The sequence below is a fragment of the Macrotis lagotis genome, chromosome 2 (genome assembly GCF_037893015.1).
Source record: "Macrotis lagotis isolate mMagLag1 chromosome 2, bilby.v1.9.chrom.fasta, whole genome shotgun sequence".
In the NCBI taxonomy this organism is placed as follows: Eukaryota; Metazoa; Chordata; class Mammalia; order Peramelemorphia; family Peramelidae; genus Macrotis; species Macrotis lagotis.
In genome coordinates, this window is record NC_133659.1 from 222306712 (window position 1) to 222334670 (window position 27959).

At 39.1% G+C, this 27959-nt stretch overlaps 1 protein-coding gene across 1 annotated transcript; it reads right to left on the reverse strand.

Moving 5' to 3' along the window:
• Positions 1 to 171: 171 nt before the first annotated feature.
• PVALEF (parvalbumin like EF-hand containing) lies at positions 172 to 24571 on the reverse strand. Its single transcript, XM_074220636.1, has 5 exons — positions 24492 to 24571; positions 10629 to 10742; positions 8684 to 8819; positions 7847 to 7962; positions 172 to 1079 (listed from the first exon to the last, which is right to left on the reverse strand). The coding sequence occupies exons 2-5, from the start codon at positions 10732 to 10734 to the stop codon at positions 1033 to 1035; spliced, it is 405 nt and encodes a 134-aa protein (XP_074076737.1). The 5' UTR covers positions 10735 to 10742; positions 24492 to 24571; the 3' UTR covers positions 172 to 1032.
• Positions 24572 to 27959: the final 3388 nt, after the last annotated feature.

The window sequence follows — 27959 nt, forward strand, 5'->3', positions numbered from 1 at the left end:
CAGGGAGCCTTTTGGGAGCAGGGGTCACCTTGAACTGAGAGGACATTCCTAAGCAGATCATTCTTTCTTGCTCCCTTTCTCCCTTCCACTTCTTAGCTAGATAACAGTCATGCAGATATGGCTAAACTGTTGACCAGGCCCTGAGGAGGGTCAGCCCTCATCACAGACAGGTTAACTGAAAAGGAGCAACCTTGGTCTTGTTCTCCTGTGTAGGAGACACTAGAACAGCAAGATGAATTTGTTATAGGAGAGGTGTTTTCCCTTCTCTTTCCCTCTTGCATACTTTCCACCCCATCCCAGAGGTACCACCCAGGCTGTTCTAGGGAAGACGTAAACCTATGGCCAATGGCCAGTATCCACAGCAGAGGTTATGCCTCTTTCCTGAACTCATCATGGGTCTCCCCCCACTTCCAGTGGTTTGGGATGAGTTGAAAAGCTGGCTATTGACCAAAGCTTCCCAACCATCCTCTGGGGCACTAAGAAGTCTAATTAGTCCTGGGTGCTTTCCTTCTCTGTGTCTAAGGAGCAGAATGGGAAAGTAGGGATGAAGAAGAGAAAGTAAAAACAGGACTGTAAGGAGCCTTTGTCCCTCCTTTAGATACTAGTGGCATGAGTAGGAACCAATGAAATAGCAGGTTGGGATCTAGCTCCAAGGATGACTGTGGATATGTACAGAGTATATGAACAGTTATCCTTAAATTAGTTCACTTATCAATCTTTTCTCCTTTGTTCAATTTCATTCAATTAAACAAACATTTATTAACCGAATACTGTGAAGAAGGCACTAAGAGGTACTAAGGAGACAAAGGCCAACACAAAAAGCAACCCTTGCCCTCAAGGGACTAATGCTCTGTTTTGCATGATAAAAGTTGTGATGTGATTCACCAATGGATATCTTGCTCCATCCCAGGCTCATTGGCCTACTGTATGTTCAATGTCATAGGCATATGACACACAATAACTTTCTCATAGCTGAAGGTAAATAGGACCGGATGCACTCAGGTGAAGAGCAACTTGGAGTTTGTCTTCTTTCTATTTCTTCTTTGGAATCTTCTCCTTTTTGATCATATCAGAGAATTCTGAAGAGAGAAGGAAAAAGATAATGAATACGTCATGGTATAATGCCCTCTGTCTCAAAAGCCCCATTACATCATTTTGATCCTTGCAACAACTCATTGAAAGGGAGATTGGGAAAGATCACTGTTACTGTTTTACATCAGGAAAAAACTGGGTGGCTGCTGGTCCCACAGCTACCTCCTGGCTCCAAGCCTAAAGGTTGTGGTCTTTAACAGCCACAGCCAGTGAATGGTATAGGATTTTAACAAGACAGAGACTTTGGGGAAGATCCAAGAGATGACTGGGGTGCTCAGAGATACACAGCAAGTAGGTTACATAGGCAGGACCCAGGATCTCCAAGATCTTCTAAGACTCTACTTAACTTTCTCCTATTGGGCCAAATGACCAAAAAGGAATAGAGAAAGATACTGGCACCTGAAAGGGAGAGTCCAGAAAAGGATTCTGTGTGCCTATAATAGTATGTCATATGGTCTTTCCTCTATATTGCACCTCAAGGGGAGAGGAGAAAGCTCAATGAATATGGAGTCAACAAGACAATGATGGGCATATTCCTATACAAGACTAAGACTACCCAAAATGTCCAGGAGTGGAAACCTTCTGTCTATTTGTGGGACAGATTCCCAGGATGCCTTGAACCTGGGTCAACCCCAGGTTGAAATCCTGGCTCTGCCATCTTGGGCAAGTCATTAAGTTGCTCAACCTCAGTTTCTTCATCTGTTAAAAGAAGTGATTAGACTAGGTATCTCAAGATCCTTTTAATCTCTAAATGTGTGATCCTATTATCTCTCCTCTGCAGCCCAGAGCCTTAAAAAAACTAGTTGTAGAGACTGAAAATCTAGTTTCAGAGACAGTAAGCCTTTAATAAATATTCACTGAATTGAAGAGTATTCTCTACCTCCTCAAATGTTCTTAGAATGCTCTGATCTCTCCTTTGCCTCCTTTAATCTCTAACATTATTATTATTATTATTATTATTATTATTATCTGTATGCATATATTTTCCTCCTCAGTAGAATGTAAATTCCTAAAGGATAGGAATTTTTTCAGGGTTTTTTTTCTTTTTATCCTTAATGCCTAACACATAGTAGACACCAAATCTTTATTGAGAGTAAGATTGAAGGGGTTAGACCAGATCTCTAAGGCTCTAGGGCATGATGGTTTTAGGATTAAAGTGAACTCACCAACAGGCAACTTGTAAATACATGAAAACTCATAGGGTGAGAAAACAGAACTTGGCAGAAATAGAGGGAACAGAATCAAAGGACTTTGATCAAGGTCAAGGGGAAGCTATTTATCCTTCCTGAAATTCAGGGAGCTAGTGTCCTCAGGGAGGCTATATCTTTGTTGCTGGTCCCGCAGCTACCTTCTGGCTCCAAGCCTAAAGGTTGTGTTCTGTATCAGCCCCAGCCAGTGAATGGTATAGGATTTTAGCAAGACAGAGATATTGGGGAAAATCCAGGAGATGATTCTGGGGTGCCTCAGATGTTTTCAGGAATTTTGTCCTGCAGGGATAAGAATGATCAATACAAACTATCTTCTAATCAAGTACTTCAAGAGAATTGCATTCAGTCTTGGGTTTTATATTTCAGAAGAGACAAACAAAAGCACATCCAGACGGCATTTTAGGATGATCAGGGGAGTTGAAACCAAGACATAGGAGGGTTGGGTTGAAAGGAAATAGGGATGTTTAGCCTGGAGAACCAGACTTGCAGTACATGATAACTATTTTAAAGACCTTGCTCATAACAGCAGTTAAATAGGTATTTGCTGAATCTAATTGAAATAGTTGTCCTGTGAATCTTTACCCTGAAGAATCTTTACCCACTGTCTAATTTCTCTTCTCCTGCTCCAGATCTGCGAGGATCTGTCAGTGGAGGGAAGTCAAAAGATTGAGCTAATTTCATCCCCTTCAAATTTATGGTACATAAGCTCAGTTGGGTCCTCTCTGCTGCTCTAAAAATCCTATTTTATCAGCTCTTTATCTCATTGCCTAAAGCAATTGTTCTGAGCTTTTTCCTCTTTTCCCTGGCACTCCTACCCACCACACTTAAAGCAGCTGACTTAGCTCTCTGTTTCCCTGTGAAGATTGGCAGACAACAACTCCCTCAGTGCTCTGTTCTTTAAAACTACTTAACAGCATCACCCACTATCTTCTACTTCTCTCTAACTCCAAGTGTTATCCTTTTAAGGCTAATTTCTTGACCTGGGATCCCTTTCTCCATCCCACATCCACTTCTTTCATGTATCTTTCAAACCATCTTTCCCTTGCTTCTGGCTCCTTCCACATCTGCTTACCAACATGTTCAGTCTTCAAAACATGTCTCCCTTTGATCCCTCTAGTTTTCTTTTCCCCTTCACCGCTAAACTTGAGAAAATTATCTTCATCTTATACCTCAGCTTCCTCACTACCTATTCTTGCCTAATCTTAATCCTACCTTCCACTCCAACTCTATCACTATTGAAGCTAGTCTTCCTAAGGCAGGGGTGGGCCAAATGCCAAGGCCATTTAGATTTTTATAACATCATTTTCATATTATACAAAACTGTCAGCTTAGAAATCCTAAAAAGTTCCTAGATTTATTTAATTTTAAGTCCTGCCTTGCAGTTGTCTTGGCAGCAACCAGACCAAATGATTTCACAGCTCTACATGACTTGAGGGCCAGAAGTTCTCCATACCTCCTCTAAGGTTGCCAATGATGACATAATTATCAATTTTATCAATCTTTTATTTTCAGTATTCATCTTCCTCATCATCTCTATAGTACTTTATCTCTTCTTTTAATGAGGACCATTTTTTCCCTTTCCCCTTGACTCCAGGATTATACATCTTCCCAACTCTCTTCTCACTTCTTTGTCTACTATGGTTCCTCATCCTCTTCCAGAACACTGTGATTCTGCTTCTTGCCCTTTTCTCTATCTCAACTTTTTCTTTTGGCAAATGTATTTATTCCTTTGCCATCAAAAAACTATGCAATCCACTCCCACATCTTATTTCCAATTATGAATTTTCTTCTGAGCTCCAGACCCACATCTCTAAAACAGGACATTTCCACCCAGAAGACCCACAGCAGACCCAACATGTGAAAATAGAAATAAGCTTAGGCATGTCTCCAGGACTTCACTCTCCATAATGCTCAAAGAGCATTGCTCATTGGAAGAAATTTCCTCAGAGACTGTATATCTGGGTGGAAAAGCAATAATGTGAGTAAGTGAATCCTTAAGATGGGGAAGAGTTTAAAATAAATGTAACCAGAGCAAAGGGGCCAGCAGAAAGGAAGCCAAACCAGCTAAACCACAGATCAGCAGAGAAGAGAAAAGAGAAGTGCTTCCTGAGAGTGTCTGCAGGGTGTCTCCAAACTCAGCTCCCTTGGCAAAAGTCTGACAACTCTGTAACCAATGAGAGAAATGTCTACATTCAAAAGGCTTCAGTGGATCTCCATTTACCAAGAGCAGACTTCAATGAGACATAAAACAACTGACTCTTCCCTTCACTTCATCTGCCCACATTGGAAAGAAATCTTCCTCACACCAGCATAAATTTTCCATTTTCCCCTTTTGTGTATGGAGCTAAGAATTATCCTGATTACTCTTGGTGCCCTAATGGAGAAATAATTGGGAAATATTTAAAAATAAATAAAAATCCAGTAGAACCTAGGTAATGTTAATATGTGGCTTTCTAAGTCAATTATGAGGCCTACTGGGATCCTTATGTCTTGTTTAGTGCCCCACCACTTCTATTTGAGTTTGACACTGCTGTTTTACAGCTTCTTTTCCTTTGATCTGACTGTGGTAGGTAGGTGAAGTCAGGAGCACCTGAGTTCAAATCCAGCCTCAGACAGTATCAATTTACTAGCTGTGTAACCTTGGACAAGTCATTTAATTCTGATTGCCTCACATCCAGAGCCATCTCCAGGCATCCTAATTCATATCTAGCCACTGGACCCAGATGGTTCTGGAGGAAAAAGTGAGACTGATGACTTAACACAGCACCCCCTCACTCAAATCCAATTCATGTGCTTGTCATGGCATCTTCTTTGAGTATGAAGCACAAATAACTACAAAAGACCATATCATTCCCCTGATCAAGAAGTCTTCTGTGACTCCCTATTGCTTCTCAAAGTCAAACTTCAAGAAAATGACATTCAAGCAACTCCACAACTTGGTGTCTATCTCATAGTACTTCTGTTCATTCAGTCTACAAGACCACCAGTATGTTCCAATCTTTGTGCCTGTATTGTTTTTCTTTTAATTTATTAAACTCCTCTTCTTCCTTTAAAGCCTAAATCAAATGCTGTCACCTTCATGAAGCCTTTTCTGATCCCATCTGTCAATATAGACCTGAAGATCTTTTTAGATAGCATTTCTTTTACAACTCTCTAATAATAACATAACCTGATACTTGTAAAACAACATTTTAAGTGTGCTTTCCATTTGCTGGTAATGGTGACCTTATAAGCTGAAAGAAATTATTTTACTATTATATTTAATAACCAATTATTAAATTGGGATCTAGGCTTTTATCCTTAATTTCCTCAGTAAGGTCCTGTTTTTGTTAAAAAGTTAGTTTCTAAAGGACATGACTGATTGATGAGATTACTCCTACCCATAAAGAAGATCTCTTCAATTTTGGATGGAACCCCAATCAATTAGAAAACTTTAGAACCAGTCTGGGTAAATTCTTGCCCTAAGGAAAAGAGTCCTCCATTAGAATTTAGGATGATTCATCTCATGAAGAAGAAAACCAACCAGATGAGGATGGATATCTCTGTCCAGATTGCTGGAGGTGGCCAAGTTTCATGATCAAGCTATATTCTTAGCAGGAGGAGCTGAAGACTTCTAGCCTATATCCTCCTTAAATGTCCATTGAGAGAGATTAACTTTACTGTCAAGTTTGTCTCCATAGGTATCTGCAGTGGAGAATACCATCTGTATCCAGAGAAAGAATTATAGACTTTGAACAAAGACCAAAGACTATTACTGTCAAATTAGAAAAAAAAGTTATATTATTATGCAATTTTACTATCTCATACTTTATTTTTCTTCCTTAAGGATATGATTTCTCTCTCATCATATTCAGCTGAGATCAGTGTATACAATGGAACCAATGTAAAAACTAACAGAATACCTTCTGTGGGGGTGGGGGAGGGAAGCAAGAATGGGGAAAAATTGTAAAACTCAAAATAAATCAAATCTTTAAGAAAAAAGTTTTTCCCCATAAAATTAGACCATTAAGTGACAGATTAGCTTTACCCTACTGTTGAAAGTTTGTTTCCAAAAAAAAAAAAAAGACAAACCATAGTTCAGAAGAGTAGATGTGTCCATTTGGCTAAGAAGCCATTGAATCCTAGCTACCACATATGGAGTTATGACTGAACATCACTAAGTCAAAGGTCCTAAGCATGACTATAGCACTGAGAAGACTCAGTGTTCTGAGAAACACCTGATCTGACTCTAAAAGATCAACATCTCCCATTGAGCCTCAGATCCTCCTGTCAGACCACTTAGGCTCACATGAGTTTTGAAGAAATAGTGAGAATGGTATCTTTGCACAACATTCTTTCACTCCAATCTTATGGACATGTCATGACATCACTTTTCTGAAATCATGGTCTTCTTTGAGATCAAAGGACAACTACTCAACTCAAAATGTCTACCAATTAAGGTTCATTTTCACTTGTCAAGGGCACTCCTTTTCAAGGATTATTTATAACTTTCAGATCCTCCATGGACTATCTTAGTTCCTAAAAGAAACTACTGATCATCTATTGCTTGCTGGCTAGCCTAATTAATAAATTGATTATTAATTACCCAGAAACTCTGTCTCTTGGGGTTTTTAATTCATCCCCAAGGTAATTCAGGTATTCTCTTACATAGATGGTATAGTGGATAAAGGGGCTCGGAAAGATGGGAGTTCAAATCTATGGTTTCAGACTCTTAGTAGGTGTGCAGTAGTAATCACTTAACCCCTGTCTCCCTCAGTTTCTCAATTGTAAAATGAGAATAGCAATAGCACCTATCTCACAGGGCTATTATGAGGATCAAATGAGCTAATATTTGTAAAACACTTAGCACAGTGCCTACACATATTTAGCAAAGATTTAATTCCTTCCTTTCTCCCCCATAGGAGGACACTGAGGCTCAGAAAGGTCAATGAAGTCATGTATTGGAGTTAATTGTGTAAGCATCACATCACCCTACTAGATTGTAAGTTCTCTGAAAACAGGGATGATATGTTGTTTAAACTTTATATCACCTCCAGTGCCTAACATCATGTTCTGCACCTACTAATTGATTAGGCAATGTTTCTTAAATGAATGTTTGGCTCTAATGATGATAACTAGGACCAGGAAAGTTACAGGAAAGAACAGTTTGAATCATCATAAAGATTTCTGACTACCAGTATTCTCAAGAGGAGTGTTTACTTTTTCTAGAGGCATTCAAGAAGAAACTAGTTGACCTTTTATGAAGGATATTATAAATAGGATTTATATTTTAGAAAGGAATTTATTTATCCAAATAACCTCTGAGGTATCTCTCAATTCTGCAGTTTTGTGACAGCTACAAAGATATGTTCTGGGAATATGCAAAAAAAAAAAATCACCAAGAGGTATAGAGGTAGACTGGGAAGACTCTGGGACCTGAGCAGAGACTAGATTGCCTGGGAGTCAAACCCTTTCCTGAAGAACTGGCAATTAGTTTGTCTCTTCATTCCCTGAATCACCATAACAACCAGAATCTGCCCCCCACCTTCAGTCGCTATATTCCCAACCTTCAAAGTCAATCCGTCCATCTCCATCTGAGTCAGCTGCCTGGATCATAGCCTCAGCCTCTTCATCTGTCAGGGGGGCTGCAGGGCCAGTGCTGGGGATTATGGACAGGATGTACCTGTGAAGCAGAGATCCCTGGACCTCAGAGAATGGGAAGGTTTGGAATAGGTGGACTGTAGAAGTACAGAATGGGTGGAGTATAGAGGTATGGGCTTTGGATCTAAGTTGTTTCTTGGCTGTCATTCTCAGAGGAGGTTGTGGACCCAGTTAAGGGCACTTGGGGATGGTGAGTGACCAGATGAGTAAAACCTAGAATGGGGCAATGCCTGTTTCTTCTCTCCCATCCTCTTGAGTATATAGAGGCAGATAGTAGACAGGAGAAGGGAGGGTATGTGGGGAGGAAGAACAGATTAAGTACAACAAAAGCGAGTGTGTATTCCTGTTCGGTTGAACATTTTCTTCCTATTATCGGTGAATCTTTTTATGCCCCTCTGCATCAATAGTGTGTGTAATCTATGAGCCCCTAAAGGGAGAAGAGTTAGTGCAATTTGGAAGGAGGGTTAGCACCTAGCACAGGTCTTTGGTCAGATAATAGTCTGAAAATGTTACTCCCAACTCCAATGACAGTCCCCTTAAATGATTACATGACCTTAGCCAAGTCACTGCTTCTCTGTGGGCCTCATTTGGAAAATCCAGAGGTTGTCCTGGATGATAATTGAAATCCCTTTTGGTTCTAAGATTCTCTGATTAGAGGAAGAGAGGGAGGACTCCTAAGAGTAGAGGAGAAGGCAGACAAAGGGAGGGAAGGATGGGGCCCAGGGCCACTCCCTGCCCTTTACTTGATCTCATTCCACTCTATGAAGCCGCTCTTATCTTTGTCCAACATCTGGAAGGATTTTCGGATGATCTCCTCCTGCTGGCCTGAGGTCTGAAACTTCTGCATGTATTCAAAGAATCTGTTGTAGTTGAAAGAGCCTAGAATAATAATGGTACATATATATACATATATATATGAGACAGTGTAAGTTTTAGGATCTCCATTAGAAACTAGGTCCTGGACTCAGGAAAACCTGAGTTCAAATTTGACTTCAGACTTTTACTAGCTGTTATGACCCTAGACAAGTCATTTCAACTCTGCTGTGTCAATTTTCTCATCTATAAAATGGGAGTAATACAGGCACATTTCATTTTATTATGCTTCAAGCTACTGTGGATTTAGTTGTTGCTGTTGTTTTTTGCTTTTTTTTTTTTTAACATATTGAAGGTTTGTGACAACCCTGCACCAAGCAAATCAAAAGGCATCATTTTTTTGCCTAATAGTACTCACAGCATGTCTCTGTGTCAAATATTGGTAATCCTCACAGTGTTTCAAACTTTTCCCTTATTATTATATCTGTTGTGGTGATCTATGATCAGTGATCTTTGATATTATTATCATTATTTTGTCATCATCTTTATTATATGTCATCACCCATATAAGGTGATGAGCATAATTGACAAATATTGTGTATGTTTCGACTGCCGTCCCGTCTCTCTCCCTCTTCTCCAGCCTCCCTCTTCCCTGAGACACAATATTGAAATTAAACTAATTAATAACCCTACAATGACCTCAAGTGTTCTAAGCAAAGAGTCAATCATTGCAGCAAACTTCATTGTTGTCTTACTTTAAGAAATTAAAGTAAGCTGAAGCCAACTCAACCTTCATCAGCCACCACTCTGATCGATCAGCAGCAAGTCCTTCTACCAGCAAAAAGATTACAACTGGCTGAAGGTTCAGATGATGGTTAGCATTTTTAGCATTACAGTTTTTTAATTAAGGTATGTATATTATTTTAGACATAATACTATTGCACACTTAATACTGTAGCATAATATAAACATAACATTTTTATGTACTGAAAACCAAAAAAATTGTTGTGATTTGCTCTGAATTTACTTTATTGCAATAGTCTAGAACTAAACCCTTAATATCTCCAAACTACCTCTCTCTCAGGGTAGTTGTGAGAATCAAATGAGATAATAAAGTGGGCATACTTAATAAATGCCTATTTCTTTCCTTCCTTCCCATTTTAATATGAAGAAATATTAAAGTCAGAGAGGTTAAGTGATTTACCCAGGGATAGAAGAGTTGGAGCTAGAATTCAAACTCAGCCTCTTCAATAAACTATGCTTTCTTTCAAACCACTTTGGGGAGAGTTGATAGGGCATGATAGTTGTTAGATGGATTGGAATGGTAGCAGTCAGAGGTCTAATGTTTGAACTACAACTCATGCTTGGTCCATTTGAGACACCAGGCTCAAAAAGACAAGGAAAGAGATGCAGAGAATAAGCTCAGGACCCTCATGATATGCAGAGGGATAGACCCTGGGTATCTAGGAAAAGAACAGAAGCAGAGACTGGAAATCACTTATCGCCAATAGCCCAAAGAAAGGCTTTAGGGACTGTGTAATTATTTGTTCATTAATTTGACAAATATGATGAAGGCCCAGAGCTGAGACTTGGCCACTACATTAGAGGAATACAGAATGGGACACTTTTTCCTCACATAAATGTACAATCCCTTAATGCCAAAATTTTACTCTTCCCCCTACACTGGTATATATTTTAGGATAATCCGAGTCTCATGTTAACAGAGGTCTGAGGTGGACAGTGACAAAGAAGATGGGCAATTTCAAAACCTTGCTTAGAGTATATAGAGATGCCTTGTCCAGGCTCTACTCTCCCCCAGTTCTGGAAAGAACCCAGCTAGAGGCTAGTTAATCTACATTAACTCCCACACCTTACCATGGTGCCTCATGTCTGACGGCAGCAAGTCAATGTCTTTGTCTGATAGGGATGTCCCCATGGCCAGACCAATCTTCTTCACCTGGGAGGAGAAATCTTCATCCATCTTGGCCACTGGAGAAAGAATTGGTTTCTTTGGTTTCATTTGGTTGCATTAGGAGTCCAGGAAATTCTGACTCTCTGGAATCCATGAACTAGTTAGGGAGGTGGCTTTTTTCAATACTTTATGGAATTCACTTTGTGCAAGAGGCTTGCATACATTTTTAATCAAATTTTTGCAAACCAAATTATATTTTTAAATATATTCGAAAAGCTGGCTATTTAAAGAAAGCCCATGGTATTCCTTTTAGAGAACAAAAAGTTAGGTAGAGCTAATATTAAGAAAAGTGCATATTTGACTTTAGGGTTAACAGAGTACTTTCTTCAAACAACTCTCTAAGGTAGAATTGCCCACTTTACAGATGGAGAAAATGAGGCCCAGAAGCCCCTAAGATATGATATGCTTAAAGTCAATTCTATATTGTACAATATAATTAAAAAGTGCTAGGATTTTCCCAGGACCTTTTATCGTCAGATCCCTTACCTTCCTGCCAACCTCCTCCTGAGAAACCATTTACCCAAATGTTAATTTGCTTATTTTTTTCATATTATTGATTTCAAATAAAAATGTATAGATCCCTCCCAACCCTTGCTACTTTAGTCTTACCCTAAAGCACTCCCTTTGGAGTTAGATAGAATTACCCATCCCACAAAGGAAAACCTACTGAATGGTAAAGCTATAACTAAGTAGGGGGAAGACATTGCAACCCAGGGGGCCAATATTGGTAGGGGTGAGGCATATTTCTTCCCTCTGCTTTACCTCTCTCCTTTCTATTTAAATCACTGCACATCACGCTCACATTCAGTAGGGTTTTATTCACTTCTGGAGATTTGCCTTTTTCCATTACTACCACCTAGACTTGCCAGTTGAAGCAAAATGCCATTATCTTGTCATCTGGCCTGGAGACCCATACCACATGAACAGCCAGGGCAGAACCAACCTTTTCAGTAGTAACTTTGGTATAGCCTGAGGTCTTACCCTACTCCAACTGAAATGAATTTGCTCCAGGTATTAGAAATTCCTATTATATTTATATTTATATTTATTGCTGATTGGGTTCAAACATGCCTCAAACTTGAGCAGTCTCCATACCACCTTTCTGGGTCTGATATAAACAAAATCTATTCCTATATGTGAGCAGATGGGTGATAAAGTGGATAGAGAGCTGACCTTGGAGTCAGAAGACTACTAATTCAAATCCAGCTTTAGCCACTTAGTAGCTATGTACTCTACCCTGTTTTCCTCAGTTTCCTCATTTGTAGAATCAGCTGGAAAAGGAAAAGACATTGCTACAGAAAGTCAGACACAACTGAATCAACTTAACAACAAAAATTCATATATGTTTGTCCCATCTGTGCATTACTTGCATACCTTGGTAATGTTTTTAAAGCACACATATCAAAAATATCTCAGAAACCCAGAGGTGTGACAATTGAACTTGGGACCTAGAGGTCTGGCCCAAACCCCATTCTTAAGATTCTAGCTTCCTCCTTTCCTCCCTTCTTTCTTCCCTCCCTCCCTCTTCTTTTTTTTTAGGGTTTTTTTTTTAACAAAGCAATGGGGTTAGGGGACTTGCCCAAGGCCATATAACTAGGTAATTATTAAGTGTCTGAGGCCAGATTTGAACTCAGGTACTCCTGACTCCAGGACTGGTGCTCTATCCACTGCAATATCTAGCCACCCCAGTCTCCTTCCCTCTTCTTCCTCTCTCCCTCCCCCTCCCTCCCTCCCTTCCTTCCTGCCTTTCTTTGTTCTTTTCATGTGCATGCATATATATTACATATATAGACATATATGTGTAGGTATACACACTTATAATTGTTGGGGGAAGCAATTGAGCTTAAGTGACTTGCCCAAGATCAGATAACTTGTCTTGAGGCTAGATTTTTAACCCAGTTCCTTGACTCAAGGGCTGGTGCTCTATCTACTCTGCCACCTGGCTGCCCCTAAACTAGAAAATTATCTGATCCAACTCACTCATTTGACAGATGTAGCCCAGAGAGAAATGACTTGATCACCAAGCTAATCAGTGATCAACCCTGAGATTTGAATTCAAGTATTTGGACTTCAAGCACACTTTTCCTACACTCCCTCTTTGGCAGTCCTCCTTTCCAGGGGAATTACCTGAATCTTTGAATATACTGAATCTTTGACTTCATCATTGTTCTTTGTTCTGAATGATGCTGGCACTGATGGTGGTCAGTATGCAGCTATGGCCAAAAATACATATGCTCATAGCCAATTTTGCCCAAAGAACTCAGAATGGATGTTCTTCAGTTTAGAACTATGTGATGTGAGCCTAAAGAAATCACAAAAGTCACCTAGTCCGCTTTCATTTTACAGATGAGGAAAATGAAGCACAGAGAAAGGAAGTGATTTGTCCAAGATCACTCAAGGTCACACAAGTTTTTGATAGAACTATGCCTTTTACTTCCAATCCAGTGCACTTTTTATCAGGCTAGGCCACCTCTCCTACTTTGGTCCCTAATAGCAGACCCTCCCTGTTCTCTACTTTGTCTCTCATATGCTCCTGTCTCATATGCTTCAGTTATGGAGAGAGTCTGAACTTGGAGTAAGGGGATTTGGTTTTCATTCCCAGATCCAAGGATTACTAGCTATATGACCTCAAATTTTTTCAACCTTCGTTTTTCTCTGTGGAAATAATAATACACTTCCTATCTCACAGGTTTGTAAACCTTAAAATGTTATATAAATGTTAACTGTGATGATTGCATATATGCATATATGCCCCAGGGCACCCTCCAAGTGTAACTTTGACCTTCCCACCAAGCACTGGGGGTTTATCCTCTCCTGGAATATTCTTGGGTCCCATTTATCTGGGTGGTTCCAGTTGCAGGGGGGATACACTGGCTACACCAGATTCCATTTTACCCCCAGTTCCTCTTCTATAATCATCTCCTTGTCAGCAGCCTCTCCCCTGAAGGCCACTCTCCTGATCAGTGAGTTCCTGGTCCAGACTACTATAGTCTAGGTCCTGGTTGCTTCAGCCCTGGTTCCATTTCTCTGAACTCCTCTATCTTTTCAATAGCAACCTTCCTCTCGTATGAATGTACTTCTTCTTCCTCTCACTTTCCAACTCTCCTTTGTATATTGTCTTCCTCCCTTAAAATATAAGTTCCTTGAGGATTGGGATTGCCTTATTTGCTTGTATTCTCATCCTAAATACTTAGCACACTAACTGGCACATACTCTAATCTTTCTCCTATTTATCCATCTGTCTATCTTTTCATCTATCTAGTTTATCTATCCATCTAGTCTAATTATATTTATCATTTTATCCATCTATCTATCTATCTATCTAATCTAACTATCCATCTCATACAGCTATCAATTGATCTAGGCTATCTGTCTATCTATCTATTCCTCCATCTGTCATCTAGCTATCCAATTCTTAGTATCCAACTCTTGCTTGTTGTGCAAACAATTGAAGCGAATTCACCATCTTGGAAGCTTTTCCCTGAAACTGACCTGCCAAGAACCTAAGCTGCCTTCTTTGCTCTAGTCCAATGGGAATCTCTAGTATGATTTTTTTCCTCCTTTGTCAATAGCTAAACAGTTATCTTGCATCAAGGTAGAGAAGAGGCTGAGTTACAGCCAGTTTTCACTCTCCTTTTGTATTCACAAGGGGCATCACAGGGTCATAGTCAAAGGGAAAGCATGCCTAAATCTTCTTTTATAGAAACTACAGTCAAAAGGTGCAAGTTTTATGCTGGGAAAACCAAGTCCAAGGGGAATCTCAGAAGATTAAATCTGAAAGAGACCTCAAAGATCATCTGTTTTCAACTTTCTTAAATTGCAAATGAGACCAAGATCTCAGAGAGATAAAATGATGTGCCTAAAGTCACACAGTGAATAAGTAGCCAAGCTAAGATTTAAATTCAGGACTTCAGATTTTGCAACTCCAGGACTCTTCTCTCTGCTGCTTTCTCTCCTGGAAAAAAATTTTACTGATCATCTAGCCAATCCTTTCATTTTGCACTAGTGTCATTAAATAAAACTATGCTGAGCTAATTAATGGCACTTGACCAGTATTATTTTTTACTATATATAATCATACAGGGATGTATATTCTCTGAATTCTCTCCTAGATTAGTTACAAAAAAAAAGGGTCCTACCTAAGAACAGGGGAATGATGGGATCCAGGACACAAATTTTATTGTTGAGTGATGTTGATGGTGGCTTATAGAGGACCCCAAACACCAGTGAAAAACTAAGAAATGTTAACTTCTCTTTTTATTTCATAATACAGGGAAACCTCAGTTATACCCTTAGGGATATTATAAGCCAGTCTGCCAGACACTTGAGGTGAAATAGAAATCTTTAAGAACATCTGGCCAGCTCTGGAATCATAAAATGATTCATTGGACTCCCACATTTCAGTGAAGAGAAAACTGGAACCAAGAAAGAAGGAAAAATGATTTTGTAGAAATAAAGAATTTGAGATTTGGAAGGGACTTTCTTGTTGTTTACTTGTCTCAATTGTGTCTGACTCTGTGATCCCATTTGAAGTTTTCTTAGCAAAGATACTGAAGGGTTTGCTATTCCTTTCCAGCTCATTTTATAGAGAAGGACACTAAGGCAAATTGAGTTAAATGACTTGCCCAAGGTCACACAACTAGTGTTTGAGGCTGGATTTGGACTCAGGTCCTTCTAACTGCAGATCCAGCATTTTATTTACTACCCCTCACCTAGATGCCCATTTCAGATGCTATTGCTGTCCTTGTTTAGCAAAGGGAGTAAATGAGTTTCTGAGAGGTTAACTCAATTGCCCAAGGTCCCAAAGCCAGTAAGTCGTGAGAAGTTTTTGTCCATACCTCTCCTGAAACCAAGTCCAAAGTTTCTTTTTCTGCCCATACTATACTACCATAGAAGCATGTGTTGTTGTTGTTATTATCATTATTATTATTATTACTATTCTTGTTGCTGCCCAAAGTTACAAAGCAATTTGTTGACTGATCACTAATTTCTCAATCGAGGACAATTTTCACTAAGCCACATGTTATTCCCTCAGCACAGCAATCTAAGATTCTTTCTGTCTACAAAGTCATGGACCCACCACATCCAATGGCAGGAAAAGTGAACTCTATCTTAGAGGATGCTTAGAGCAGATGTAGAGAACAAGTAGTTATCCAAGTCTCAGCTTCCTAGATCAGAATTCTATAATCGTCCTTAGGGATTGTGTATTATTGTTCAGTCATGTCCAACTCTTTGTGACCCTATTTGGGGTTTTCTTGGTAAAAATACTGGAATGATTTGCCACTTCCTTTTCCAGGTCATTTTACTGATGAGCAAACTAAGGCAAAAGGGATCAAGCTACTTGTTCAGGATTACCAGCTAGTGTATTTGAACTCAAGAAGATGAATCTTTCTCCCTCCAGACCTGGCACTCTATCTACAACACTCCTACCTGCTCCTAGAGATTGTGTTGTTTGGGGTTCTTATCCTTGTTCATATTATGGGCCCCTCTGGTAGTCTAATGAAACCTAGTCTAAGAATAACGTTTTTTGATGCATAAAGTAAAATGCATAAGATTCCAAAGGAAATCAATTATATTGATTACAGTTAAAAATACAGTTAAAAAAAGCAAGTTCATGGACTCTGGATTAAAATGTGAGTCTACACGCAGCTTTGTCTAAATTTCAAGCTATTTAGTTATTATAATGATCGAGCTCTTATCCTTTTTCTTCACAAAGACTCTAGTCCTTAGTTCTTCCCCTCCAGTCTCTCCCTTTGACAGGTTGGAATGGGAGTAGCTTAGAGTGGAATAGAGTAATAGCTGCCTCTTCCCTCTGCACTCCAACCCCAACATCCCCTTGCTCTGTCCCATATGGGGGCCAGGTGGTAAGAGAGACATCTTGTGATGAGATGGGCCTCTCAGGTTACTAGACTTAACATATCTCAGGGGGAGATCAGATTTGAGGGCTCACCAGCACAGTAGCTATTTTGGAGTTGTATGTGTTCCTGGAGCCAATGGGAGTCAGGGCATAAAAGGAAGAGACTATGGTTAGATATATTCCCTTGGCTCAGCATTAACTCTCAAAGTTCAGTGGGATGCAGTGACTTTTGGAATTGAACTCAGCTCAGCCAAAAGGAGAGAGACTGAGTACTATGGGGGTTGGGGAGGAGGGAGAAGATAGTTATGAAAGGGAATCTGGAAAATGATTTGACCAAGGTCTTCATTTTCTTCATTCTCCATGACCTGCAGGATAAAAGCCAAACTCTATTAAATTCAAGGATCAAACAGGCCCAGAACCTTGGACATCCAGGGTGGCAGAGAAAAGATAAGAGTGTCCAACTTATCCACACTCATGTAGAAACTGAGGAGTAAGAAGTTGAAAGTAAAACCTCACTGCTCATCATGGTGGCTATTCATCCTTCATTCTTGAGCAGGAGGATCAATGGACATCAGGAGGGTGCTATCTTGACTTTTAAGTAAATTGAATAGAGTGAGGCAGAGTGGTGCAGAATCAACAGCCTTACTCTCTCCTTTAGAATCATCAGAGTCCAGTGGGCATCATGACTACCATCACTATAAATCAGGATTTCTTAACCTGGGGTCCATGGACCTTCAAGGGTTTTATGTATAGATTTCAGAAGTCCACAAAACTAGAATGGGAAAAAATTACATATTTATTTTTGTAAAGTTTTTGTTTCCTTTGTAATCCTATGGGGTTTTTTTTTGCTTTATTCATTTAAAAATATTATTTTGAGAAAGGGCCATCAGACTGTAAAATCCAATGACGCCATAAAGTTTCAGAACCACTGCTATAGATATTATTGAGGACAGACCAATTCAATCCAAATTAATCCAATGAGCATTTATTAAGTTGTGGTAGACACTTGGTATACAAAGGCAAAATAATCAAAGCATATATATATATATATATATATATATGCATGCATACATACATACATACATATATATGACACTTTGGGACAATTAGATGGCTCAATGGGTAGAGTTCTGAACCTGAAGTCAAAAAGGCCTAAGTTCAAATTCAGCCTCAGATACTTACTAGCTATGTGACTCTGGTCAAGCCAATTAACCTGTTTGCCTTAACCCAAGAAAATGATACCCTACTCCATTGTCTTTGACAAGAAAACCCCTTGGTTCAGGGTCATGAAGAGTCAGACTCAATTAAATGACTGAACAACAACAAATATACTTCTATCAGATTGTGAGAGTTTGTTCTCTGGGGGGGGGGTCCCTGAAATATTTCACGGGCATATAGACCTACAAGGTTTACAAAGAACTAGATGAATATAGAGCCAGAAAGGACTCTAGAGATCATCTAAATTCATAAATTCTTAACTTTTGGGGTAATGGACAATTTTGTTAATCCAGTGAAACACTGCCCCCTGAATGTTTAAATGCATAAAATAAAATACAAAGGATTATAAAAATATAATTCATATTGAAATATAATGTTTTCAAGTGTGGAAATCTTCAGTTAAAAACTTAATTTCAGTCCTCTCAATTTAGAGAGTAAACTGAAACAAGGATGCAACTTGCCAAAGTTCATATGGGTAGCTTCTCATATCATACAACTTCCCTACTTAGGTCCAACTTAATTTCTTCTTAAAGATTCTCTTAATCTGAGAGAGAGAGAGAGAGAGAGAGAGAGAGAGAGAGAGAGAGAGAGAGAGAGAGAGAGAGAAATCCTCCTTTTACCTCAACCCCATTCAATATTCAATATGATCAAACTTTTCTTACAGGGAGTTGATGTTCACAAGGCTTGTATCTCTTGACACAGAACTATATCCCTCCCATCCAGGTAATTCATCCTATTCTCCTCCACTCAATCCCCAATAATTCTCAGAAGTCTAGGCATAAAGTGCCTTGATTAATTTTCAGGCTAGGGACCAATAGGGCATACAAAAGGGAAGGGAACTAAAATCAACCTGAAAAAAATCATCTTAGTTAACATTATGGAGAATAAATTTAAGAAGTATACTGTCTCATTTCTGAGGCCAAACCATTCACCCAAATTGTTCATTCAAAAGTAAAGAGAGGGGATGGCTAGGTGGTGCAGTGAATAGAGCACTGGTCTTGGAGTCAGGAGTACCTGGGTTCAAATCCAACCTCAGACACTTGATAATTACCTAGCTGTGTGGCCTTGGGCAAGCCACTTAACCCCATTGCCTTGAAAAAAATCTAAAAAATAAAAAACAAAAGTAAAGAGAGGAGGCAGCTAGACAATGCAGTAGAGAGAGTGCTGGCCTTGCAGACAGGAAGGTTTGAGTTTAAATCCAGCTGCAAATACTTAGCTTTTGTGACCCCCCCCCAAGTTGCTTAACCTCAATTACCTACCCCAAAGTAAGTAGAAATTGTTTGCCAAATGTATAGAAATTCTGCTCTAGTTTCTGCTCCTTTACTCAGTGCTGTCACTATATTACTCTCCTACAGTGGGCTTTTCAAAGCTAGGAAAAACAAGAAATTGAACTTCACCAAGTTGTGCTTGTTCTCAACTATAGCAAGTTTTCAAGATGGTGTTGAGAGCCAAAGTATCTTGGTAGTGGGGTGGCTAGTTCAAATCTGGCCTCAGACACTTAATAATGACCTAGCTGTGTGGCCTTGGGCAAGCCACTTAACCCCATTGCCTTGCAAAAACCTAAAAAACAAAAACAAGACAAAGTATCTTGGTAGCAAAGCATTCTCTAGCCAGTTTCCAAGGGTCCTTAGTCAAGGGCTGTCAGTACATCAGTACATTGTAGATACTACATATATACATATATATATATATATATATATATATATATATATATGTATTTACTTAATATTATTGTCATTATCATTATCACTACTGTGTAGGCTAGATCCTAAGCAGATACAAAGATGGAAACTAGCATAATCCCAGACCCTTTAGTTTACAAAGAAGAAGGAAGGGGATTAAACAAGGATACAAAAATGATTTTAGGTAAAATGTGAAGATAGTCAGAGATACATAAGATGGGGACCAAGGTTGAAGGAGGTTCTGTATATTTCCATCCAGGGAGAAAAGAAAGCAATGAAAGACCTTTGAACGAAAGATCTGACTGAGACATAGTTTTCAAAGTCCTGCTTTCAGTGTTTTTTTGAGATTTCCTCAGCCTACTTTGTTAGGAAGATGAAGCATGAATACCTCCATTTTACAGATGAAACTCAGGACTTACTGTGGATTCTTTGAAAGTTTATTTGAAGCTTGTTCAGAAGCTTACTGTCAGCTTGGACAGGAATGAGATTGGAAATCTTGGCTTTTGGGTTATGTTATAGAGGGCCTTGAATGCCAAACAGAATAATTTAGACTTTATTCAGGATATTGTATGTATCTACATGCACTCTTGGAAACATCTTGTATATTCCTTTGTGATTCACCTGCTTGCCCTGCTTGGTAGAGAACTATGTATAAAAATAGGGGCACTGATGCAGGCATTCTATCTGGAACAGGAGGACCTGAGTTCAAAAGTGACCTCAGACAGTAGCTGTGTGACCCTGAACAAGTCTTTAACCCTATTTGTCTCAGTTTCCTCATCTGTAAAATGAGTAGGAGAAGGAAATGGTAAATCACTCCAGTATATTTGCCAAGAAAACCCCAAACGAGATTAGGAAGAATCAGACCCAACTGAACAACAACAAAGGGACACTATTTCAGAGAAAAGGATTCAAAATCAATGTGGAATCTTTAAAAGATCTCTGAATTTGGACTTGGGAAGCCCAAGTTTGAATCCTGGCTCTGTCAATTATTAGTTGTGTGACCTTTGCTTTCACTACCCAGTTTGTAGGAATTTTAGGAGGAAAATATAAGCCTTAACACATTTTACAAGCCTGAGTTCTCAACTGTTTTGAGGTTGTTATTATCATTATCCTGTTCTTTTCCTCTTGGTTTGAAAGCAATTCAGATGCCAATCCTGGGGCAGGTCTACTGTTACTATTCTATGTAAAAGTTCTGTGGATTCTTAGGTAAGTGGACAAACTGACTGTTCTCCAAATCAAATAAAATTATTGAGATACAGATACCTTCTGTAGGTTCCCTGAACATATCCCTGAACAACTCCAGTAGAAGATAGGATGATGAGAAAAATATATACTTTATTCTGTTCCCGTATGATTTTGATTTCTTCTATTAAGTCTCTATATATTTTGAGGCAGTTAGATGGTAGAGTGGATAGAGCACTGGACTGGGAAGCAGGAAGAGTCATCTTTCTGAATTCAAATCTGACCTCAGATACTTACTAGCTGTGTGACTCTGGGCAAGTCACATAACCCTGTTTACCTCATCTTGCCTGTTTTTTCCTTATCTGCTGAATGAGCTGGAGAAAGAAATGGTAAACTACTTCAGTATCTTTGCCAAGAAAATCTCAAATGGGGTTATAAAGAATTAGACATGACTAATAAACAACTGAAGAATTTATTTTGGAAGTTTTTATTTCAGAAATATGGGAGGTTATGAATATTTGGTGTAGTGGCATCATTATCATCATCATTATTATCCTAACACTTATATAGCTATGTTAAGATTTGAAAAGCATTTTACAAATATTATCTCATTTGATCCTTACAACAAGTCTGTATCATTCTCATTGTACAGATAAGGAAACTGAGGCAGCACTAAAATGGCATTTCTATAGTCATATAGCTAGTAAGTGTCTGAGGCTAAATTTGTACTCATCCCTTTCTGACTCTATGTTTAGCATTCTATTCACTAGCTACATTTATTAAAAACATGGTTATGGGGCGGCTAGGTGGCACAGTAGATAGCATACCGGTCCTGGAGTCAGGAGTACCTGAGTTCAAATCCAGCCTACTCATTATGATGATGATGATGATGATGATGATGATGATGATGATGATGATCACTCATCTCATTCTCATTTTTTCTTAAAAATGAAGTTCGAGGGGTGGCTAGGTGGTACAGTGGATAGAGCACCGGCCCTGGAGTCAGGAGTGCCTGAGTTCAAATCTGGCTTCAGACACTTAATAATTACCTAGCTGTGTGGCCTTGGGCAAGCCACTTAACCCCGTTTGCCTTGCAAAAACCTAAAAAAAAATGAAGTTCGGACCTAAATGGTCTTGTGACATATCACTGTACTGCTGTTTGTTCTTTTTTTCATTTAATGTTTTACAGATTATTAGACTGATGCATTTTAAAAAATGTTCTTAAATGTTATTTCCAGGCAGTTGTGAGTAAACATTTATGTCTGTGATGACAGTGAAGTCCTAGTAGTTTATCTTCTGACTTCTCAGACATTATATTATTGCTATTATCAATTGATATAAATTAATTTTTTCATATTTTTATGGAGTTCGGGTGGAACTGATTCTGAGACAGATCTTTAATATTCTTTTCTATTTAATAGTCTGTGACTTTTTCCACAGGTGGATGAAAAAGCTGTTTTTCTGAATCTGAATAAAGATCAAGATGTGAGTTCATCCTCTGGAGACTAACCAATAGCATCTCTCTGCCATCCACATGCACTCTACGTGGACACTAACATAATCCTATAAATAAAGCAGCAGACAGAGCAACAAGGATGACATGCACCTACTCCTTGGCCCCGTATGATTTTGATATCCTCAACTAGATGTCAATATTTTGTAAATTTATCATTCTGTGTAGCTTGGAGATTTTGAGTATTTGGCATGGTGACAGTTATTAAAAATACTGTTCTTATCGAATACTCCTTGAAGTCAGAGCTTATTTTGGGCTCTCTTTGTATGTGCAATACTTAGCATATTGCCTGACTTATACTAAGTGGTCAACAAGCCTCTGTCTCTGCCTCCTTCTGTGTCTTTGTCTCTATTTCTGTCTCTCTTTGTTTCTATTTCTCTGTCTCTGTCTCTCTGTCCCTCTGTCTGTCTGTCTTTCTCTGTCTCCCTCTGTCTCTCTGTTTCTCTCTTTCTGTGTGTGTGTGTGTGTGTGTGTGTCTGTTTGTGTGTCTCACTCTTTCTCCCCCTTTCTGCCTCACTCTCTCTCTTGTCTCTATTATTCTATTTCTGTCTCTGTCTCCCTCCTTTCTCCCTCTCTATTCTCCCCCCTCCTTTTCTCTTTCTCTCTGGGGACGTTTTATGGCTCCTAGAACAAGGGGAACTAGTCAACAGAAACTGACCTGCTAAGTCTTCCTCATAAACAGTGTTCCATCTCTCCTGCCTATACCAGTGGTTTCCCACATCTAGAATTTATTATTTCTTTCCCATCACCTTCTTGTTGTTGTTCAGTCATGTCTGACTTTTCCTGACTTCATTTGGGAGCTTCTTGGCAAAGATATTCTAGTGGTTTGCCATTTCCTTCTTCAATTCATTTTACAGATGAGGAAACTGAGGCAAATAGGCTTAAATGACTATTTAAGGATCCCACAGTTAGTAAGCATCTGAGTCTGGATTTGAACTCAGGTCTTCAGTCTCTGGGCCCAGTGCATCATCTACCTGACTCTTTGGCCTCCTTTCAAAGCACAGATCAGGGCCCCCCAGTTGTCTTCTCTTGATGTTCCCCCACTCCCTCTACTTGTTAATGCTCTTTTCTGACTAATTTTTTTTATACACTTGATATTTATTTATGTACAGGTTTGAACCTCCAGTAGAATATGAGCTACTGGAGGACAGGAATGACTTTCCAGGCCTGTGATCTCTTTAGAAGAGAGAACTCCCAGGGTAGGAAATTCCTTTTAACAATGCAGGTCAGCAACTATTCTGCAATTTTGCAACTTGGAGACAGGAGAAATAATGTTTCCAGGATCTCAATAGCAGAATGTACCAGAAGGGAGGCTTGGATCCACTGTTATTGCCTCTTCTATATGTGCCTTGAACATAAGCATTTCAACCGTGTTTGTTGGACTGAATTCAACTGAAAGATGGGCACAGCAGATTTACTTGAGTTTTCTCTCTCTTTCTCTATCTCCATGCCCCTTACCTGTACCATCTTTACAAGAAATGGAGATTCTGATTTAAAAAAATCATTCTCAATTCAACTTTCCCTCTCCCTGCAAAAACATCTACTTTAATGTTAATATATTTATATTATATTCATGTATTATTTAATATTATATAGCAAAAATGACTTATTTATTCAAATAAATGTTATTTATAAATTATTTAATCACATAAATTATAAATTATTTAAATAAATAACATTTTTATTTCTTAGCACGATGCATTATATTGTTTATATTATATATTAGACTAATCCATTAAATTGTTTATATTAGATGTTAGCAAAGTATATTGTACAGAATATATATTTGCATTCTCATCTTCATATACATCCAGAATTGTTTTATATGCTTACACTGACATATTTGTATGAGTGCACAAATAATCTTACATGCTTATAGTCACACTTTCATATTCTCACTTATCCCCCTCTTCTCCTTAAAATAGAAGCAAATCCTAATTTGGTCCCTATCCAAGCAGAGAAGACTGTGAATGCGCAAATCCATGGCTTATTCTAGCGCCTGCAAACACAGACTCAGCAAAAGAACCTTAGAAACTGAGACCCTGAATGCCAGACAGTTCAGAACCTGGGTAGCTTAGGGAGGCTTTCTTTAAACTACTTCCACTTGACTTTCTTCACCTTTGACTGAGTGATGGGGCTGATAGAAAAGCCAAGTCAAAGAGACAATTCTCAGCATAGTTGCAGAGACAGTCTGTCTGTCTGTCTCCTTTCCATAGAAGAGAACTCCAAACACCAGTTTATTCTTGCCTGATTATAATTGTTACATCTCAAATGAATGGGGATTTTCAGCTGGTCTACTCTATTTGGTACTTACCAGGGAGCAGCCTAGGCTTCCTTATGTCTGTTCTGGGTCCTTGGGGAGTGGGAGGAAGGGAAGGGGGAGATCTAAGAAGCTGTTCCGAGACTCAGGCTTTTATATTCCTCTCACTCCAAGTGCATGCTATTTCTAGACAGGTGCACCTGTCTGAGTCTGCCCCTCTCCTGGGCATCTCTGAGAAGCTGGCAGTAATAAATCTAGGCCATCCAACCTGATATTCCTCCTCCTGGGAGGGAGTCCCTGCAATTAGCCTCTAAAGAGCTAGGATCCTGGACTGGTCACTTCAGGGTTAACTTGAAATCTAGCAAGAAACTGCCATGTAGGGTGAGACCACTCCTTCCTGTAAATAGGGTGAACTTGGTCAATGGGAAGACAATTAGAGTCAGAACCCTAAGCCAACCTTATCACCATCTACTAGTATTTTCAATGACCCTGAGCCTGTTAGACATGAAGTTTGACAGTCTTTTAAGAACTGGAAATGAATGATATACAGAGGGTAATGGAGAGTTACATGGTGGATATGGACAGGCTTTGGCATATAGAGATAGGGACAGAGACTGGACGTGTGATTTCGCTGGTACGGGGAACTGATGAGGAAACTCAGTACTCTATTCACATAGGTCAGCTCCTTCTCTGTAACTGATGATCAAAGAGAATTGCCTGGAACAAGGGCTTTGCCAAGGGTCACGCAGTCAGTATGCACCAGAAGTGGGACTTGAAATCAGGTTTCCCTGGCTCTAGAGTCAATTCTTTATCTGTTACACCACATACAACATATGACAAATAAGAAACTTCCAAGAAGAACAGGAGCAGAGGATGTCATTTTGGAAATTTATGCTGAGAAAATAATAGATATGGGTGGCTAAGTGGCACAATGGATAGAGAGCTGTATTAGAAAGACTCATCTTCCTCAGTTCAAATTGGAACTCAGACACTTAACTAGCTGTATGATCTTGGACAAGTCACTGAACCTTATTTACCTCAGTTTTCTTATCTGTAAAAATGAGCTGGAGAAGAAAATAGCAAATTATACCAGTGTCTTTGTCAAGAAAACTATAAATGGGATCACAGTTGGTTGTGACTGAAGTGACTGAACAACAACAAAAATGAGATGAAGAAGAAAATGGCAAATCACTCCAATATCTGTCAAGAATACCCCAAATAAGATCACAAAGAATTGGACACAACTGAAATGAATGAACACGTCACATGGTGAAAGGGAAAATTGACATGCAGACAATCGAGAGTTTTGTTAGAGCTTTCAATGTTTGGAGGAAGACCACTAACATGTTGAGTCAAACCCCTGCTGCCATGTTTTGAGAGGGCATTGGAAAGAGTGCCACAAGATGGATAGATAACGGATTTGCTGTGATCTGTTTTGGAGGAGAAACTATCCACATCAATCAGACATTTTGGTATTTGAGCACCCCTGGGGACACTCCAGATGCTTTTAGACAGTCAAATACCCTAACAGTACCCTGTTATTTCATCAATTTGGGAATTTTTCCAAACAGCATAGATCACAATCTATCCATGCCTGCCCAATCTTAACCCTGTTAAACCAAAAGTTCACCACAAAGTGGCCAACATCTAGGAGGCCTTCTTAGCTTTCTCCTGACATTGAAGAAGTACCAGTGAAATGCTCCAGCTACTCAGAAATCATCTTACTTTTGGCCATGTGGCCAACCCATCTTCTGCCCTATCAAGTAATTTCTTGATGACATTATTTACTCCTGTTATTTTTAGGAATTCCTAGATAGATATATTTAATTATTCAATAGTTTTCAATCATGTCCCACTCTTCATCACTATGTTTGAGATTTTCTTGGCAAAAGTACTGGAGTGGTTTGCCATTTTCTCTTCCCGCTCCAGATGAGGGAACTGAGGCAATCAGGGTTAGGTGACTTGTCCATGATCACATAGCTAATAAGTGTCTGAGACCAGATTCAAACATAGGAAGATGAGTCTTCCTGGCTCCAAGTTTAGCATTCTATTCAAAGCACCACCTGACTACCTCAGACAAATTAATTTATTCATTAAATGATTTATGTACCCAAACTATCAGGCACCAAGAAAAACCATACAGAGTCATATTAAAGATATTCTTCATGATTTGCATAAACTGATGCTGAGCAATGTGAGCAGAACCAGAGGAATGTTGTATACCCTAACAGCAACATAGGGGTGATGCTCAGTCTAGAAGGATTTGCTCATTCCATCAGTTGCAACAATCAGGGACAATTTTGGGGTATCTATGATGGAGAATACCATCTGTATCCAAAGAGGGAATTGTGGACTTTGAACAAAGATCAAAGACTATTATCTTTATTTTTTTAAAAAAAGGTATCTTATCATATGTAATGTTGCTATCTCTTATATTTTATTTTTTCCTTAAGGATATCATTTTTTTTTGTTTTTTAGGTTTTTAAGGCAAACGGGGTTAAGTGGCTTGCCCAAGGCCACACAGCTAGGTAATTATTAAGTGTCTGAAACCGGATTTGAACCCAGGTACTCCTGACTCCAAGGCTGGTGCTTTATCCACTACACCACCTAGCTGCCCCAAAGGATATCATTTTTCTCTCAACACATTCAATTTTGATCAATGTATGCCATGGAAACAATGTAAAGACTATCAGACTGCCTTCTGTGGGGGTGGGGGGGGAGGGAAGCGAGATTGGGGGAAAATTGTAAAATTCAAAAAACAAGGGAAAAAGATATTCTCCCCTTCAAAAAAAATCATAAGATGAATAACACTTGGGGGACATTGAAAAGGAGTGGAAGGATGCAATAACCAAGTCTTCTTGCCCTGCCTTTTTGTGTTTTTTCTGTTTCCACTTTTTGAGAGATCAGAGACCAGATGGAGAGAAGGTGTACAGAGTTTCCACCACATTCCTACCTGCCTTGAATATCTACCTTGAGGCAGAACCACATAGGCTTTACATGCATTCTCATACATATATCTCAAGTGAGAGTTCCTAAACACTTGCTTTCTGGAGAAGTATATACTGAAATTCCTGAAGAGTTTGGAAATCCCATTCATTTTAGAAAAAAAGGGGGGGGGGGTTAATTTCTAAGCAGCATTAGGCTTGAGATTGTCTATATAGCCCCCAAGTTTAAGAATTCTAGGACTCAGCCTTCTAGAGAAAGGGAGTGCTAATCATTTGAGGCAAAATGAATATGGCTCCCAGAGCTACAGGAAAAACATGAGACTAAAATAATTATCTAGAGGAGCAAAATAAGAGATAAATAGTCCCAGAAGGAATTGATGAGAGTGATAAAAATTGCAAAGTGAGGCTTAAGACATCAACTCCTTTATCTTGAAGGTTTTAATCATGCTTTTGTTCTGGCCTCTATGGTTCATTCTTAAGATTCTTCAGTCCTCACCATGTAGTGTGTCAGGGATAGGGAGAGTGACCTGAATTGCCTGCTATGCCCATGAAGAAACTAAACCACTTTCTTAGGAAA